Source organism: Doryrhamphus excisus, linkage group LG7, assembly GCF_037039965.1.
Source record: "Doryrhamphus excisus strain RoL-2023G ecotype Guam linkage group LG7, RoL_Dexc_Guam_v1.1, whole genome shotgun sequence".
In the NCBI taxonomy this organism is placed as follows: domain Eukaryota; kingdom Metazoa; phylum Chordata; class Actinopteri; order Syngnathiformes; family Syngnathidae; genus Doryrhamphus; species Doryrhamphus excisus.
The window spans coordinates 13,421,655-13,442,066 of NC_136363.1; the positions used below are offsets into that span (position 1 = coordinate 13,421,655).

Below are 20,412 nucleotides of genomic sequence, written 5' to 3' on the forward strand. Positions count from 1 at the left end.
TAGCCTGCAGTACAGTACATTTGTAGTACTATAAACACGTACAGGTAAAACATACCAAATATATTTCAGCGGGGTATATTTTACTGATGGATTAGTATTTTTGTGGCTACAGAATGGAAAGACGTATGTGTATTGAATGCATCCATGTACATTCCTGAGTATCCTACCTAAGCGGGGGGACTGATTCTGACGTGCCACCCGAGGAATCCCACCTGGCATCAGACATCCGCTGTGCATCCGTGCAGCGTGACAGTGCAACATATTGAGGGAAAACATACATATGAATGCGCTGGGATGTCTGGCAAATGAATGCGTATCCATGTCAGCCACACGCGGCACCAACGGCCGAGACTGACTGATGTCTGCACGTGGAGCGGCGACCACAGTGAGGAAGCAGGAAGGGAGGTTGATGGATAGGCATATGGAGGAGATAAGAGAGCGGCGGGGAAGGATAGATGCACGCTCGAGTCCGGGAAGGGATGATGTAGACGGCCTATAATCCCTTCACGCTGACAGCACGCTGATGTGGCTTTTGAGTGGCGGGCCACGCCGATATGCATCTGTCCTATTGGAGCGATGCGAACAAGAGATGGCTTAGGGGTCAGGTGGAAAGGTGTGTCGGAGAAAGAACTACAACAATCAGCAGCGAGCGGCGGGGAGCTCCAGGAAGCACGCAGCGAGACAGATCAAGAAGGAATCCCGCGGTAACTGAGATATTCATGACGGCGCTGTGGGGAACTTTTATGGTAAAGCAACGTGAGTGGGAGAGAAGAAGACCTGATCAAATGCCACAAGTCCTTGTGAGAGGACGGGGAAACAGGAGTGGATAGTTAGTCTCCACGTCTGAATTGGATTCTTTGGTGCGGTTGCAACAGTCTCAACATGGAAGAACCATTCAACTCGCTTATTTCATGAAAAACCTGCTCAGTAGTTACATGTTAGATGAGGCCTATTGACCTCAAAAAGTCTGGAAACCTGAAAAAACATTGTAGAATACCATAAATCACCAGGTCATCCAATGTGTCTTCCGAATGCCTAGTATATTTATTTAACTTCATTTGACCATTTTTATGCGTGATTTAGGAAGATAAATCTACAATTGGGGCTGCATGGTGGACGAGTGGCGCGCAGACTTCACGGCGAGGAGACCCGAGTTCAATCCCACCCTCGGCCATCTCTGTGTGGAGTTTGCATGTTCTCCTCGTGCATGTGTGGGTTTTCTCCGGGTACTCCGGTTTCCTCCCACATTCCAAAAACATGCTAGGTCAGTGATTTTCAACCACTGTGCCGCGGCACACTAGTGTACCTTGAGAAACCGTCAGGTGTGCCATGAGGAATTATCCAATATCACTTTTTATAATTAACATTTATTAATCGTCATTTGCAAATATTATGTCAATAGCCATGAATATATGGACCCAAATATTCCAATTGCATTTGGTATATTTGCTCAAACGGAAAGAATTGAACAGGGATGGACTATTCCTTTCCCCAATCCAATTCAGGTATCTTGTACCCGCTCAAACGGAAATTTGTCAGGGTGCGTTCTTCTTCATGGTGTTTTTCTTCTTCTGTTGTTTATTGGCGGTTGGCAAGCAGCTTTGGTGTGCATTAGCGCCATCTGTGGAACAGAATCTAAACCTTTCTATACTTTATTCACAAGTGCAGTTTTATTAAAAAAGAAAATATATATCTATATAAAACATGTCCCGAGTTTAATTATAAAATATTAGCAAGATTGAATTTGATCTTTTCCTGAACGCATCCCGGGTGCGTTCTTTCAGCGCATGCTCAGATACGACGTAACACGCAGATCCAGACCTTCTTCACTTTTAAAAATGGAGGCCAAAAAAAAACTGGCTATACGGAGTTATTCCAACAAGTGAAAAAAAAACTGGGGAAGTCGGTATCCCGTGATGTTGGTGACGTGATTATAGCGGTGCATGTAGACAAGAGATTGGAATATTCCTTTCTATGGATACCATTGTTTCCCGAAAGGTCATTTGGAGAGAGAAAAACTCATCATGTAAACGTGGCTACTGGCAACACCTACCTTGTTCCTCCGATAGACTTATTGAAGCACGTGTGAGGTCATGGTGACATTTTGTAACATTTTTGGTTAGTGGTGTGCCACAACATTTTTCCAACGTAAAAAACGTGCCATGCCTCAAAAAGGGTTGAAAAACACTGTTCTAGGTTAATTGGCCACTCCAAATTGTCCATAGGTATGAATGTGGGTGTGAATGATTGTTTGTCTATATGTGCCCTGTGATTGGCTGGCCACCAGTCCAGGGTGTACCCCGTCTCTCGCCCGAAGACAGCTGGGATAGGCTCCAGCACTGCCCGCGACCCTCGTGAGGATAAGCTGTAGAAAATGAATGAATGAAAAGCTACAATTAGCTTCAATATGCTGTCGGCCTCACAGTCAGGATATGGGAAGACCTGGGTTGGAATCTCCGTGTGGAGTTTGCATGTTCTCCCCGTGCGTGGGTGGGGGGTGCTGAAACGTTCGAATTTGGTGTTTCAAAGATGTGATGTCGCCCGTCTTCAGACGGTAAGCTATGAGAGCGACTCAACAGCGCCTCTGCTGGTTGCAGCCAGGTAACGCCCTCCTTTGTGACCAAGTGACTTTGAAACACACATCAACAGGACGTGTCGGCGGTGAGAGCCAACTAGATGAAGTGATTATTGCTTGATCAAGCCAGAAGAGGGATGACTCCTATAACTCCATTCAACTTTGAGCCTTCACTTTTAATGCGACTGCTCAAATGTTTACCGTCTGAAAAGCACTGATGCTGCATTTTTGCAGACTTTTAATCATGTCAACAAGCATATTGGTCACCGTCCCTCCCTCGCTTGCGTGCCAGCTTTGTATATTACTGGAAAAGTCACAAACACACACGTAAACACACACGCAGGGATGGAAAGTAAGCAGGCTGACCTTCAGCACCGCCCACCATCTGTCCACAAATCAAGCAGCAGCTGCTGTCTGCCAGTCAACTAACGGGGGCCGACATTTCGCCCAATTAAGGCCGGTAGAGTGATAGAGCGCTACATCATCCAAAGTGAGACGTCATTGATTGATTACCTTTTTAATTCCTACACTGACCTCACGCTAAACTGATTACATTCAATTTCCAGCCTGAGATGAAAAAAACGCCGCCATCGCTCGCTTACCAGTATTGATAGCGCTTAACCCAACGACTCCTACGGAGGGGTGCATCATATTTACAGGAAGTGGCGGGTAGCGGGGGCTGTTGTGTTATTGTAGTGCACATAAAAAGGGCGACGGGGCGACTTTATTGCAGCGCAGCACTCACTAAAGTGGCGCTTAGGCACACTTCCTATCAATGTGTCTCATCCCCACCAGAGAAAACAGGAAGTAGTGGATGAGATTAGAAGGGGGCGCATGTTGGGGAACCGCGATGTGCAGCAACGCTCCTTATCTTTACCAGGAGGTGGCGCTGGTGCACCCAAGGCGACTGTGTTTCCATTTTTTTTCATTTTCACTGTGAGGAGAACTCTTTTTTGGTCTCGCACCTTTGCATTCGGGGTATGGATCTACACGCCACGTAACAATCGTTTCTACACTACATTACTGCTCAAAAGTTTGGGATCACTTGGAAATATTTTTGGCCAATCTGAGATATGGCTTTATTTTGGCAGTCCTGCCATTACGTCCAGCATCCTGAAGTTGCCGCTTCACTGTTGATACTGACACTGGTGTTTGATGGCTACTATTTAGTACTTAAACTACACACTCAGATATTTGTCTTATTTGTCACAGTTGTGCTTCGTTTTTCTGTCCTTGTTAGTCCAGTTTATGCTGCTCTCTGAAGGGAGTTAATTAACAGCATGGTAAGAAGTTTTAGTTTTAGTTTCGATTTTTAGATGGCTTTTCTAATCATCTATTTGCCTTATAAAATAATGAACTTGGATTAGCAGCCATACCAGGAGATTGATACTTAATTTGTCCAATGACTTTTGAGCCCCTGAAATGAAGGGATTGTGTTTAAAAACTGCTTTAATTCCTGGCACTTTTATGCAATCTTTTTGTTCAAATTATAGCTGAAAGTCTGTACTTGAACTACATCTGAACTGAACTCGTTTCAAACACATTGTGGTGGTGTACAGTACCGAAATTAGAAAAAACTTTGTGTCCGTCCAAATATTTATGGACCTAACTGTATTTGTCTTCTTCAGTTGTGCATCGTTTTTCTGTCCTTGTTAGACCCAGTTTGTGCTGCTTTCTGAAGGGAGTAGTTAACAGCATGGTAAGAGATGGCTTTTCTAATCATCTATTAGCCTTATAAAATGATGAACTTTGATTAGCAGCCATACCAGGAGATTGATGACTGACAGTTGTTGATAGTAGGCCTCTATGCAAAAATGTACATCCTTCTTTGAAAATCATCTCATTCATTTTAATTGCTTGTGAAATGGAAAAAAAATTGTGAAATGCATGAAAATGTGTTTTTCTTTGCAATTGCATTTGCAAGTGATCCCAAACTTTTGAGCAGTAGTGTGTGTTTATGAATATTTTTTCTTTATAAAACAACCTCATTGGGAGAAAAAAACATATTTTATTCGACTCGTATTTACTTATTTGATGTTTTATTGATTGGATATTGACTTCTTTTTCCATAAACGATATTCTCAGTTGGATGTCATTGGGTGCAGGTGTAGGTGCCAGTGCGTGGATATTTTGCAAAAAAAGACCAATTTGCAGAAAACATAATGTTAATGATAAGGACTCCGTGACACTTTAAAAAAACCAAAACGTCCCCAGGGTCCCATTAACTTCTAGCACGCGTGAAAAAAGCAAAGTTTTTTTCTCGTCCCAAAAAGGTCAGGCGCTTTAGAAGGAGCCGTTATAAAAACACAACAATAAAGCTGCTGTGAAAACGTGTCAGTTGTGGGACCAGATCGCTGTCACTTTCAGAAAGAGCTGTCACAAAAGATGATGGATGAACGTCACACACACCTGTCTCGTCACAAAGCAACTTTCATGGATGAATCATGGCGGACACGTCAAAGCTAACTTGACTCAACGTGGACGACTTGATGGATTGGAGTCCTAAAGAGGTCCGACTGTTTGCTTAATTGATTCTGCAACTCTACACACGAGATTGGGTTCCACGACAACGAGACAAGGTTTTATTTTTGAAAAAATATATGATCACATATAGCAATCTGCTCGTTTCATTTCTACGAGGTTACACTCTTCTACACTCTTGTGTGTATGCTAGTTGCAGAGTCAACTCTCTTCCTGTCTGCATTGTTGAACCCATTCAAAGCGTTCTGACATCAAAACGCTCAGCTTGTTGAGGGCATGGTAGAGATTCACGATTCGCGATTCACTTGTACGGAATTCAACCCCCATATTGAAATGAATGGAGAACTGTTTGGTGGGCGTCTTCCATTCCCGTAGGTTTTGATGAAATGTTCACTCTTTTGTGTGCAGCAGTTCAGGAGTAGAAAAGGGGGCCAGCAGTTGAGGAATGGGGCCCCAAGGGTGCCTGTGGGCCCAACAAAGGGGCAAGCGTAACCTGTGGACAAGGCTTGGTCATAAAAGGATGGGAATGAGAGGATGGGGAGATGAAGGTTGCAGAAAAGCAACTTTCATCGTCTTGTCCAATTATAAGAAGTAAAAACTAAGAGAAGTGACAGCCAACCAAAGCCGCCGTAGCGACGTTGTCGCTGTTAAATCTAATTGTAGTTACTTTGTGAAGCCCATTGTTGTTTTTTTTACTTGATCTAATCTGACCTATAAGGCAGGAAGAAAACAAACTTCTTTTAGCTTCCTACGGCTTTTTTGTTTTCCTGGAAGAGACTGTCATCCATGAGACGCAAGCATGGAGGCACGCGTCTGTCCAGAACTCACGCCACCAGCAGCTAACTTTTCATGAGCGACAGCAGAAAGGACGGTCCCGAGGAAAAAGGGAGGATGATGAAGCATGGAGCATCCTCGCTGGAGGCACGGCAGAACCAATTAGGAGTCACAATGGAAGAGAGGCTCGTGGGGCGGGGGTGGGGGGGGGGGGGTAGCCAAGACGGATGAATATTGGATAGAGATGGATCAAGACAGCGATTGGGAGGATTAGCGGGAACAAAAAGGGAGATTGGGAGAATAAATGACGGAGGTGGAAGAACACAATGATGATGGAAGATTGTTTGATGGAGCAAATGGAAGATAAAGAAGCGCAGATGCTTTCTTCTTCTTCTGGTGCTGGCTTCTTGTTTACAAGCAGAGAGCGCTTGTTCATCAGACATAATTGGCACATGCATGCGTACATGCCAGTCAACTCGATAGACTTGTACCATGGTACAAATGCTGTGGACTGACAACAAATCATATTATCTTGAGCAGTGTTTAGCGTGGGGGGGTGGGGTGTCTCCTTCTGTCCTTTTTCCTCCCACTTGGAACATCTCTGCTTGCCACCGTCACCTCTGCCTGAGTCAAGAAGGAAAGTCCGATTGCATTTGTCAATGTTTTCCTTCCAAACGGCCTCCATTTTGTGCAATCACACATAAAAAGCTCATTTCCACGAAGCCCGAGCAGCAGCTTTGTTTGTGTGGGCAACTTGACCCCGCCTGTTTTGTCCTCGTATGCTTGTGTGTTAGCGGCTAGCCTGGCCCGCACGTCTGCGAGTTAGCGGCATGTGAATTATTGATGCCGCTAAAGTGGTCCACCGGGGTGGAGGAATGCAACTCGCACTTCTAATATTCACAACATGTGTACTTAAAATATTCATTGCCCCGCAGGAGAGCGAAATATGTCGTGCGACTGGACACTTGCGATGATATATGTTTAATGATGCACTTAAACACTTCTGGAAAACATTCACTCCAAGAGTGGGAGCGTGGCTCTCCATTCATGTCAACTCTCACTAAACTATTTATTTCCACCAAAATGGAGAATAGGTTCAGGCGTGGAACACACCGCTACACATCACTACTACTACTACTACTACTACTACTACTACTACTACTACTACTACTATTACTACCAGAGAGAACTGTATGAGTCTCCCACAGTTTGGCTTAGGGCGTTTAGAGATATCAAATGGGGATATCAAAGTAGTTGACCGGAGGAAAATGGGCCGATGTGGACAATTCACTATGGATGTCAATGTGTTGAATCCACGCGTGGCGCCCATAAGGCCCGAAAAGTGGTTTGATTCGTCTGGTGACCAACAAACAGGCAGGGTGACCCCTGAATAGCCAACAGTACTTTTAAACACTTCATCTACGTGGTCGCTATTGACCAATTTCACTCATGGATGATCGGTGTAGAGGCAGAAGTACAGATTATAGTTAAACTTAAAATTGTTAAGGAAAAACATATTCAATTATATAAGTGCAAAGAAATTTAATCAATCATAATTTCATTTATAACTTCATATAATAGTTAAACATGTTTGAAGGTCTATTGGAATTCATGTTTTTATGAGATTTTGTATACATTGTTAAAAAGTGTACTTCCCCTTTAAGAGCGCATAGAGCTCATATACTTCCTTGTTTACATTTTGCCGTCAGTCAGCGCTTCGAGCGTTAGAAGGCATACGGTTTTCTTACCTCTTTCGACTATTTCCAGTTAGTTTAAAACTATTGTGTTAGCCAGCTATTTTGTTTGTATTTTTGGAAATAAACGTGAAGATTTTTTTCAATTGTTTCGTTACAAACAAACGCTCTCCTGTGTGGATTTGTGGAGCAACAGCTGAGCTACAGACACGGCCCGTGGAGTTCCCCTTACGGCAGGGGTCTCAAACACGCGACCCACGGGCCAAATGTGGCCCGCAGGACACTAGTTTGAGGCCCCCGCCTTGATATGAAAGTTTAATGTTAGTGCGGCCCGCGCAAGTTTGATATGGATGCTGTATGGTATCATGTACCCAGAAAAAATTATTACGTTTGATTAATGTTCATGTTAAAGGTTAAATAACTGTTAATAGTTATCCTCCCTATCCGTGTGGAAGTGGCAAGTTTTTGGCTATTTAAGTTTAAAGGAAATAACTTGAAGGCTACCGTTTAGGTCGTTAGCTCTCTAGTTTGCGAGTTAGCATGTGTCTCAAGGCCCTGCAGTTGCGCAATATGTTGTAAATAAAAAGAGTATAAATGTGACTATAGTCGTGTTTTGTCATGTCTACAGGGCTCTAATAATGCTTTGTTCATTTTAATTTAATTTTAATTATTTAAAAAATAATTTGTCTACCCACCAACTATATGTGGTTTTTATTATTTGCCGTTTTATTATTATTGTTATTATTATATTTATTTATTACTGATAGATTGATTTTCTTTATTCTTGATTTGTTTATTTATTTTTCATCTTATTTTGTGCAGAAAAATAAAAATTAAGATATTTGAGAACAGTGGAATGATTTATCAGAGCTTTTATTGTAGAAAATCGGAACCAAAGCACTGAAAAAGTTTGTATATTTTTCTGCTTTTAATAAATGCGTTTTTATTTTTTTTTGAAAACCTGATGCGGCCCAGCCTTGCCCAGACCCTAGCTCCAGTGGCCCCCAGGTAAATTGAGTTTGAGACCCCTGACTTACGGCAATGGACTGATGTGTAAGCCAAAGCTAAAGGCTCTCAAGCTAATCAAACCTCTACAATCGGTATCAGCATGGGCAGCATCAAACCTTCCTTCAAAGCATCAGAAGTGTGTGGAACCGCGGGTGGTCCGGCTTCCATAGCTTCAAAAAAGTGTCGGAAAGAGTTAATAATGTAGCAGTACACCCAAGGTGTCTCCAGCACGCGTCTCCCATGACGTGTGTCCTACTTCACGCAGCTCCCGCTTGGGAAGCACCACGTCAGCGTCACGTTGGCGTCTCCTTTCCGTTTCTTTATGCTAAAGCTTCATTATGCATGCGGATAGGAGCGCTCCAACAACAGCGGTCTCAGCGGTACCCCCGCCCAACAACGCACACATCCATCATCATCTCCATGACAACCGGGGATAGAGCTGTCGATCAGCAGCGTTCCCCCCTGGAGGGGCAAAGTCTGCACACACGAATATGCACAAGCACAGGTAGGTGAGGTTCATCATCAGGATCACAAGAGAAGCCTTTCTAATATTTTACTGGCTTTTTATTCACGTCGGAATGCAAACTACAACCACAAAAAAAACATAGTCAATGAATGGCATCAAAAAGAGCAGATGATTTGATGCCACTCTCGAATTGGACCTCTTCCCGTTATATATTGGCAAATTTTATCCGTACAGTCAGTGGAATTTTCTCCTAAAGATGCTCTGAGTGGCTCAGAAAGGATTTTTCGGTCATATTTTGGCTACAATTTTGCTCCACAAGAGGGCCAGAACAAAAGCTACCAACCGTGCGAATCCAAATGGAGCACTTATCCTCATAACGGCTGACTTTTCCATGGGGCTCTTGTATTGGAGCACTTTCCATTCTTCAGGTGTGCCTGACGTGAATTATGTTTTTTAACCTCATTTTCTCCTTAAAGTAATGCCCCCTCCAGAAAATGTCATCATCTTCATTACAGCCAAGTGTTGTGTGACATTTCACACACGCAGCACACATACACAACGAGAGTGAAGATCCTGAATCATTTAGCGGCTAAATGATTCCCTGCTGACTACAGCAGCGCTACTGTACGCCGTGCACGCTTGCATGGGAGTGATTCTGTGTGTTCGGGTGTGAAAGAAAAGCTTGTGTGACAGTGAGGGAATGCGTGTGTGCTGCGGTGTCAGCATCCCGGGAAGAGGAGGCATCACGGTAAACACACATTTGTAATCCAATCAGATTAAAGTCAAGTAAAACGCGCCTGACATAAGCCTGGTGGCTCCAGACGAAGATGGCGTGGAGGCCATGCAGGCTCGCAAACAGAGGCGTGACTAAAATAAAGTTTGATTTGTTGGGACAATAAGGTGACGCCATGATGTGATCGCCCCTGACAACAAGGATGCTTCACTTATGGAGCACAAAAAGCGAGTGTATACATCTACTTTCCTTCCCAATACATAATGAAACATTTGCATTGTGAAAGCGCGGCCGCCTGTTGCTTATGCAGTCAAGACTTCTGCCAATGACGGCACACCCAACCACCCCCCCATGGTTCATAGTATTAGTTATCAACAATAAACGCAAGAGCCATACTGCATATGCCACCGAGGGATGATACTAGGGCTGCAGCTATCAAATATTTTCATAATCGAGTTTTCTACCAAAATTTTGTCGTATAATGAAGTTTTAAACCCCACCCCTGAGAATAATGACGAGGATCAGAGCATTTATGGGGAAGATGACCGGCCTCCTGGTATGGCCCCTACTCCTGCTCTGACATAATTACAGGATGTAAGCATGTAGCGAAGCACCAAAACTGTGAAGTCCACCTCCATCATCAGCCTCCGGTGAGGAGAGGGGCGAGGAGAGGATGAGCTGAGAAATAAAATATGCTGAGAAGTGTGCAAGTGGAGTGTGTGTGTTTCTGGAGTAGTTGTAAGCAGTGAGCAGGTCTGCAGGGGAGAGATAAGACCACTTCAAGTGTCACTACAAGACACTACATTGATCTGTGGGAGACGGAGACGACGGGGAGGGGAGGGAGAGGGTGATTAGTGTGAATAATGGACTTCTAAACACAGAAATTGTTGTTATAAATGGATTCTCACTCATCCATAAATACAAAAAACAACAACAGGGAAGAAAAAGAATAGCAGTGGAAGGATATACGACGAGTCAACCTTCATATTAGACGCCATACGAGAAGAATTAGCTCTTATTTATTCTCTTTTTCTTTCATTTTGCAGGATTATCTACCGACCTGTGTGTGTGTGTCTCCAGCTGCTTGGATCAGCAGAGCTTTACATCCACGGGGAACCATTAGCTATGTAATCATTACACCTGAAGGACCACGCAGGAGCCAAGCCTGCACATTATACTCCACCGTGGGAAGTGCCTTCCGGAAAATTGACGTGGAAAAATATCCTTAGTTGTCTCACAAATCGCAAGTGAATGCTGAGAGATATTCCCAAACGGATAGGAAGCGCTGCCATGACGATTCATGCATTGCAGCATATCATAGCAGCTGAGAGTACGCCACCTGGTGGCTGCGTCATTGCTTGCATAAGCATGACCTGCCTTTTACAAAATACTGGGGTAACATGACAGCAATATTGTAAGATGGCTAGTCAAACAGCTAGTTAAAAATGGCTAGTTAAAGATGACTAGTTAAACAGCGTCAAACGCATAAGACAGCTAGTTAAGATTAAGATTAAGATTAAGATATGCCTTTATTAACAGCGTGAAACGGCGAGTGTAAGATGGCTAGTTAAATGGTGTCAAACGATGAATGTAAGACGGCTAGTTAAGCAGCGCCAAATGGCGAGTGTAAGGCGACTTGTTAAACAACGTCAAACGGATAAGACAGCTAGTTAAACAGCATCAAACGGTGAGTGTAAAATGGCTAGTTAAACGGCGTCAAACTATGAGTCTAAGACGGCTAGTTAAACAGCTTGAAAACCGTGAGTGTAAGACGGCTAGTTATACAGCGTCAAACCAGGAGTGTAAGATGGCTAGTTAAACAGCATTAAACGGTGAGTGTAAGACGGCTAGTTAAACAGCGTCAAACGGTGAGTGTAAGACGGCTAGTTAAACAGCGTCAAACCGTGAGTTTAAGACGGCTAGTTAAACAGCGTCCAACAGTGAGTGTAAGACGGCTAGTTAAACAGCGTCAAACCGTGAGTTTAAGACGGCTAGTTAAACAGCGTCCAACAGTGAGTGTAAGACGGCTAGTTAAATAGCGTCAAACCATGAGTGTAAGACGGCTAGTTAAACAGTGTCAAATCGTGAGTGTAAGACGGCTAGTTAACCAACGTCAAACGGCGAGTGTAAGATGGCTAGTTAAACAGCGTCAAATGGCGAGTGTAAGACGGCTAGTTAAACAGCGTCAAACGGTGAGTATAAGACGGCCAGTTAAACAGCGTCAAACGGCGAGTGTAAGACTGCTAGTTAAACAGCGTCAAATGGTGAGTGTAAGATGGCCAGTTGAACAGCGTCAAACGGATAAGACAGCTAGTTAAACAGCGTCAAACGGCGAGTGTAAGATGGGTAGTTAAACGGCGTCAAACGATGTGTGTAAGACAGCTAGTTAAACAGTGTCAAACGGTAAGTGTAAGACGGCTAGTTAAACAGCATCAAACCGTGAGTGTAAGACAGCCAGTTAAACAGTGCCAAACCGTGAGTGTAAGACGGCTAGTTAAACAGCGTCAAATGGCGAGTGTAAGACTGCTAGTTAAACAGCGTCAAACGGTGAGTATAAGACGGCCAGTTAAACAGCGTCAAACGGCGAGTGTAAGACGGCTAGTTAAACAGCGTCAAATGGCAAGTGTAAGACGGCTAGTTAAACAGCGTCAAATGGCGAGTGTAAGACTGCTAGTTAAACAGCGTCAAACGGTGAGTATAAGACGGCCAGTTAAACAGCGTCAAATGGCAAGTGTAAGACTGCTAGTTAAACAGCGTCAAATGGTGAGTGTAAGATGGCCAGTTGAACAGCGTCAAACGGATAAGACAGCTAGTTAAACAGCGTCAAACGGCGAGTGTAAGATGGCTAGTTAAACGGCGTCAAACGATGTGTGTAAGACAGCTAGTTAAACAGTGTCAAACGGTAAGTGTAAGACGGCTAGTTAAACAGCATCAAACCGTGAGTGTAAGACAGCCAGTTAAACAGTGCCAAACCGTGAGTGTAAGACGGCTAGTTAAACAGCGTCAAATGGCGAGTGTAAGACGGCTATGGAAGTAGTAGTAGTTTTTCCATCCTAAACATTAGCGTTTGCAGCGCTAGCTAAGGATCTTGTGTTCTTATTCATGTTTTTCGATGATGTTATTACACACAAAAAAACCGACTCTGCGGCCGAAGAAAGAACTGCTGAAATGAGTGGGATTTAACATGATAATTGAATATTATATCCATAGCGTTGAGTAAAGATCCAGCTTACATTCAAATATGTCAGAAAGGTTGCAATAAGCTGGTTAGAATCCCTTGAGCATCGCGTTGCCATGAATCCACGTATGGACATGTAGCCTGATGCAGGAGTCCAATGCTACTCATTAGCCATTATATTTAGGAGCAGAAAGGCCAGCTGCTCCATAAAGTCTGACTCGGTGCTGATGCGGTTGCCATGGCAGCGGGAGCTAATGAGATGATTTCTTCCACACAACCTGTTCAAACACAAGCTCACAACCTGCTGCGTGTTTTTTTTTACCTTAGAAATGTCACAATAGTGGATAAAAAGAGAATTGAGCTTTTTTTAAAAAAATAGCGTAGGTGTAAACACTTTCTATTTCCAGAAGACCTTCTGATGCCGCAGGAAAGAATGACATGTTCAAAGGCTCTTAACTTCCTCTATTGGTGGCGGTCATGACGCAATACGCTGGCATCCGGTCCAAATCATCTTCCAAAGGCCGTACAAGCCATCACGTATGAAAAGATTAGTACTGCCATACTTCTTGGGCTACTCCTTGGCGACAGTAATGGATGCTATTCCCAGCCAAGCATTTCTACATGATCATATGTGCCTGCTAATCTGCAGGGTTCGGGCTGATGCCGTATGGGGGCGTGGTCTGGCTATCCGCTGTTTTTTGTTTACGTCTGTTTTTGTGGTAGAACAACCGAGGTAGAACATTCCAACAATAGTGCTGCAGTTCTGCTATAAGAAGAACGTCACAGTGAGCAAGACGCCGCCACCAAAATAGCCACCATTTCCGTTCCCCCCCACTATAATTTGCGGCGCATTTCTACACTTGAATCAATGACCCTCGCTTGCTTCCTCCCCTTCCCACCTCCACTCCCGTTCCCCTTTTCTGTCGCCTGCTAATGGGACATAAATAAAGTCGGCAAGTGCCGCAAACGACAAGCCAACAGCAGCTAGAAATCAGGAACACACGCGGACACACGTTCTGCCTGTCAGCCACACCAGCCTGCCAGCCTTGATGTGCAGCGTTGGCAAGAATTAGCAGGTCACGAGGCCTCCAGAGGCTCCGAAGGCTCCTATTCAGTGGAGGATTAGTAGAAGGTGAAACAAATATGGGACTGTGTCGAAACATTCCTAACATACCGGGCTACATATTAAGCCGACTGAGAGGATAAAATAAATCATATTGCGGGATTTTGTACAATAAAACAATGCACTGTAATTAGGCGGATTCAAATAACAGGATTTTTGTTTTTTTGGTGACAAAATCACTTTAAAATGAAGAGAAGTGTATATCTTATACACTACCGCTCAAAAGTTTGGGATCACTTGCAAATTTCTTTGTTTTCCAAAGAAAAACAAATTATCAGGCATTTCACAAACATTTTTTCCATTTCACAAATAAAATGAATCGGATGATTTTCAAAGAAGGATGTACATTTTTCCATAGAGGCCGACTATCAATAACTATCAGTCCTCTGCATCAATCTCCTGGTATGGCTGCTAATCCAAGTTCATTATTTTACAAGGCTAATAGATGATTAGAAAAGCCATCTCTTACCAGCACAAACTGGAATAACAAGGACAGAAAAAATGGTGCACAACTGTTCATTCATTCATTCATTTTCTACCGCTTTTCCTCACGAGGGTCGCGGGGGGATGCTGGAGCCTATCCCAGCTGTCTTCAGGCGTGAGGCGGGGTACACCCTGGACTGGTCGCCAGCCAACCACAGGGCACATATAGACAAACAACCATTCACACTCACATTCATACCTATGGACAATTTGGAGTGGCCAATTAACCTAGCATGTTTTTGGAATGTGGGAGGAAACCGGACCCAGAGAAAACCCATGCATGCACGGGGAGAACATGCAAACTCCACACAGAGATGCCCGAGGGTGGAATTGAACCCTGGTCTCCTAGCTGTGAGGTCTGCGCGCTAACCACTAGATCACCGTGCCGCCCCGGTGCACAACTGTGCAAGAAGACAAATACAGTTAGGTCCATAAATATTTGGACGGATACAAAGTTTTTCTAATTTCGGTACTGTACACCACCACAGTGTATTTAAAACAAGTTCAGTTCAGATGTAGTTCAAGTACAGACTTTCAGCTTTAATTTGAACAAAAAGCAGTTTTTAAACACAATCCCTTCATTTCTGGGGCTCAAAAGTAATTGGACAAATTAAGTAACTGAAAACGAAATGTTCATTTCTAATACTTGGTTGAAAACCCTTTGCTAGCAATGACTTCTTGAAGTTTTGAACTCATCACCAGATGCTGGGTTTCCTCCATTCAATGCTCTGCCAGGCCTTCAATGCAGCAGCTTTCATTTGCTGTGGGCCTTTCTGTCCTAAGTTTAGTCTTTAACAGGTGAAATGCAGGCTCAATTGGGTTGAGATCAGGTGACTGACTTGGCCATTCAAGAATATTCCACTTCTTTGCTTTAATAAACTCCTGGGTTGCTTTTGCTGCATGTTTAGCGTCATTGTCCATCTGTATTATGAACCCCAGCCAATCAATTTGGCTGAATGTGACTGGATCTGAGCAGGTAGAATGTCTCTAAACACCGCAGAATTCATCCAGCTGCTTCTGTCCTGTGTCACATTATCAATAAACACTAGTGACCCAGTGCCACTGGCATCCATGCAGGCCCAAGCCATCACACTGCCTCCCCTGTGTTTTACCCAGGATGCAGTATGCTTTGGATCATGAGTTGTTCCAAGCTTCGCCATACTTTTTTCTTGCCATCATTCTGGTAGAGGTTGATCTTGGTTTCATCTGTTCAAAGAATGTTCTTCCAGAAACATTCTGGCTTCTTTAGATCTTTCTCAGCAAAGTCCAATCTAGCCTTTCTATTCTTCAGACTTATGAGTCACCTTGCAGTGAACGCTCTCTATTTACTTTAGTGCAGTCTTCTCTTTATGGTAGACTTGGGTAGTGATATTCCTACCGCCTGGAGAGTGGGGTTCACGTCACTGGCTGTTGTGAAGGGGTGTCTCTTCACCATGGAAATGATTCTTCCGTGGACGTCCAGGTCTTTTTGCGTTGCTGAGTTGACCACTGCCTTCTTTCTTTCTCAGGATGGACCAAACTGTACATTTTGCCACTCCTAATATTGTAGCCATTTCTCTGATGGCTTTTTTTCTGTTCTCACAGCTTAAGGATGGCTTGGTTCACCTGCATGGAGAGCTCCTTTGACCGCATGTTGTCTTCACAGCAAAATCTTCTGAACGCAAACACCACACCTCAGATCAATTCCAGGCCTTTTGTCTGCTTCATTTATATTGATATAATGAATGAATTGCCCAAACCTGCCCATGAAATAACCTTTTGGCCAATTGTTCAATTACCTTTGGTCCCTTTAAAAAGAGGGTGGCCCATGTTAAAGAGCTGAAACTCCTAAACCCTTCATCCAATTTGAATGTGGATACCCTCAAATGAAAGCTGAGAGTCTGCACTTTATGTCCATGTCCATATATATGTCCATGATATCACCATCTTTGGTATGTTTCAGTTAAAGGGTAAAAAAAACAGTCAGTATCAACAGTGAAGCAGCGACTTCAGGATGCTGGATTTCATGGCAGGACTACCAAGAAAAAGATCTCAGACTGGCCAAAAATATTTCCAAGCAATCCCAAACTTTTGAATTATTATGAAAAACATGTTAATGGTTTGGCTCACTAATAGCATCACGGTTGCCTACAGAGAGTGTACGAGGATTCGGGTGGACGAGCAAGTGTTCTGGCATTCAGGGGTCAGCCACTTCCAGGCACTCGGAAGAAGTATGATGATAAAATCGGATCATATCTTCAGCAAAATAGAAGAAATAAGCATCATTTTGGTGCCCACGTTTACATCAAATACTGTTCCAAACAAATTTCAACTCCATCCAAATAAAACTGTGACCTGTGTTCACACATACACACAAATCTAGTTTTACTCGACGAGGAAGAAAATGTATCTCCTGGGTTCTGGCCTTGTCACAACTAAAATTTATTGTATGCCAAAAAAAAAGAGCCCCGGGCCTTCATCCCGCCGCCCCGTGTTGATGGTGGTAGCTTAGCCCCCGTTAGCCTGGCTGACAGGATGACACAGACCTTCCTAATCCAGCAAAGATAAGTGGCTTTTCCTCCCAACCCACATCCCATCACTCCCGCTGCTTCCTGGAATGACGCATCAATTCCCACAGAGGCCGCTTTTCACACGACTTAATAAAGTCCGTTATTGCTTTTATGTGCAAATTCCTTTGGACCAGCCCGGCTAGTTTGTGTTGGATAAATCAATGGCGAGAAATTAAACCCTGAGATATTGCATCTGCTGTACTGGATGAGATTTGCTAAACTTCAAGTTAAAAAGCAATGCACCGCAGGACGGTTCGATTCCAAGGCAGAAACATCAGAAAAATGCTAACTTTAAGAGCTATTTGCCAATTTTAATAGTCTCCCTTTAGATGAGAGAGACGCCACCAATGACAGAACCGACATTAGCTTACATGACATTACCTTAACACTGCATTTATGCCTTTTTAAGTTTAGAAGAAATACATTCAAGGCTAGCTTGCCAATTAGTAGCCACCCAAAGTCTCATAAGAGTTGCAATGTGTTGTAAACAATCAATAATAGGAGTGGAAAGGTGACTATATGGGTGTTATTTCATGCCTGCATGGCTCTAATAATGTTTAAAACCCCTATGAGGACATCATGAACGGGTTTTCTACACTACAAAAATATTTTTGTCGCAATTTCGTTACAATTGTTATTCCAGGTAAAAAAAAACGATCATTATGGACTACATAATGATGCCGACCCATCCTCTTCACTTGGAACCGTCCTGACGATTAAACTTCATCAAGTCGAGATGGAAGCCGGCATGGGAAGCAGTGTGGATGTATTTGGGATGAAATCAATCACTCGGTGTTCTTGTAGTCGAGCCCATGCTGCGCCTCTCCACCAAGTTTCCCCAACACAAAACGACACAGAGACACAAGCTGATTGGACGATGATGAAAAGTGACAGGTGACGATGACAGTCGAGGCATCAAAACAAAAACGCTCACGAAGAGCCGCCAATGAGTCACCCCTAATGACATTCTCTACCAGAGCATCGCGGCATGAGACCCATTCATGCTCTGCTTTTCAAACGACGCGCAACACGCCGACCCCGAATGAAGTCGATTAATTGCTTCCATTCACGGCGGCAAACACGGTAGGCGTCAATCACCCGCCGTTGATACGCGGCGAGCTGCCGCAAGGAGACACATGGTGAGCCTCGGTGGTTTCATAACAACATTCGTGGTGTCGGTGACGGCGGGCTGCACCGTAGGAGGGGCCCGGCCACGGCAGGGGGTCGGTGGGGGGGCCCGACATGATCAAACAAACTAAAACGCAAGCCGGGCTCGGAGACGTCGCTTGTGGGAGAACAGCTTGAACTCGACAACAAGTACAAAAAAGCATGAATGTTTGATACACGACACAAATTGGAGATCCGTTAGCGGTTGCGTATTCCGATGTGCCTGCTCGGCCTTAATGCAGATTCATCAACAGCCCCATTCTACTACAAAATCAGGGAAAAAACTCCACTGCGACCGGTTAATCGATGATTAATAAATTATCCTATTCATTATTAAACTGATCTTATTTCTTTCATCTTTTTTAATTTAAAAATGTAAATGTCCTGATATCAGCCTCTCAAAATGAATATTTCCTCATTGAGAGCAGACCCAGTGGCAGGGCTGCTGTTAAACCCGCTTGTGGTCGAAAGAAGCTATGGGATGTTGGTGAGGCACCATTGGTCTGCTCAATAGAACTCCACTGTGGAAGCAGGAGTTCAGAACATTGGGAAAGCAGTTTAAATGTGGCTGACAACATTAATGTAGCTTGTTGTTGTTGTTGTTGAAAAAAGGCATGGAAATACAACAACGGGACAAAAATAGACCAAACTGTTCTTATTCCACTGTCTAAGCCCCCCAACCCCGCCCCACACACACACACCTTAAGCAAACAAGGACACACACAGCTTAACACAAACACAAACATGCACTGCCTGGGAAGGGCTTTCTCCGCAAATTCCTCCAATAGAAGCCCATATTGAGCGTTTGGGAACATCCGGATAAACCCTCCCAGCAATGGCGCTACGCAAGCATGCTTAGCGGTCTGTACCTCGGCAGATGGGAGCGGGGAAGTCCCACACAGCCGTGTTCCCGGCATTGAGGATGCATGTGAGCGTAGCGTGTCCGTCCAGGACGTAACCGGACACGCAGCTGTAGCGTACGCTGTCCCCCACAGCGAAGCGTCTGCCGCCGCTTAGCACGGCTTTGGGGGGGACGCCGGGGTTGCCGCACGATGTGCTGTGGAGTTCTGTGGAGGAGAGCAAACATTTCACGATGTAGATTCACATTAGACACAAACTTAGCCGCGCTAGCTTGCGGACCAGTACTTGTTTCTTTGCTTTCAACAAACATTTTTGGTTATAAACACGAAATATTTCCAATATGGACCACCTCAAAGTGTGACATGTGTTCCGTACGTAAAACGATATTTCAGCGGGGGACGTGTGTGACAAGCGGCTATAAATCAAGTGCATCCTGGTGGGATGGAACAGCATTACAACAATAGTTGCAATTTATCTTGATGACTGAGAAGGAGTGCGAGGCCCTCCGGGAAGTCAGGCTATTATAACAGTCTGCCAGGAGCAGACAAGACCCGTGAAGATGAGCAGATGTTTGCCTTCACGTGCCGCCGTCGTGTGCCAGGAAAGGCCGGGTCCGACAGCAAAGGAAGCCTTAGCGCTCTCGTCGCTCGCTGCCAAACGTTGTGAGCTTTACATTCTGGGAAAACGCAGTCGCCGGAACGGAACAGACTCTTCTTGACAAGTATTTCACTCCCGTCAAGTAACAGGATGGTCTCCTGGGAACAGGCGCTATTAGGAAAATGGCGCATTGGCACGATGCGGATTAAAGATATCACATGACATCCAGCAGCTGCGAAAAGAAGGTCATGTGGTCAATGGTCGGAGGTGGTAAGATAGGCAGCAATTCAGGCAAAATGTATTGCACTACTTGTATGCAACCAGCAGGGGCGCTGTTGATTCAATTTGAATCAAATAATTGAAAGAAAGAAATACAATGGTAATAATTCAATCCAAATAAACAATCAAGTAAAAAAGCAGGTGTGAAAAGTTCCTCCAGACCTCAGCTCGAGCCATGATGACTTCATCATCAACCACGCCGCTCCTCCTGGAGGCATTTGCTCGTGCATATGCTGCTGGCAGATGTGTACTTGACTTTACACGATACGTGTACTCGTATATAACCAAAGAGGGGGCAGGGGGGGGGCGCTACGAGCCATAAAGCAGGAGGTTGATGGGAGAACGGGGACCCGCTCTGCTCTTACAGTTGGAACTTGATTGATATCAGGATGAAAGTGTGCAGACGGATAGGATTTAGGGAGGGATGGAAAAGGGTTCGGCCGA

General features: G+C 44.3%; 1 protein-coding gene across 7 annotated transcripts in view; it reads right to left on the reverse strand.

Annotated features, from left to right (window-relative positions):
- The window catches only part of LOC131101748 (CUB and sushi domain-containing protein 3), a 234,036-nt gene that overhangs the window by 127,482 nt on the left and 86,142 nt on the right, over positions 1 to 20,412 (reverse strand). For all 7 annotated transcript variants that reach the window (XR_013627730.1, XM_078792151.1, XM_078792149.1 and 4 more), the window contains exon 4: positions 19,101 to 19,298. Coding sequence is in view for 6 of the 7 variants with exons in the window: in XM_078792151.1 (XP_078648277.1) it covers positions 19,101 to 19,298 (198 nt within the window). In the remaining variant the exon portion in view is untranslated. The remainder of the gene's footprint in view (positions 1 to 19,100; positions 19,299 to 20,412) is intronic.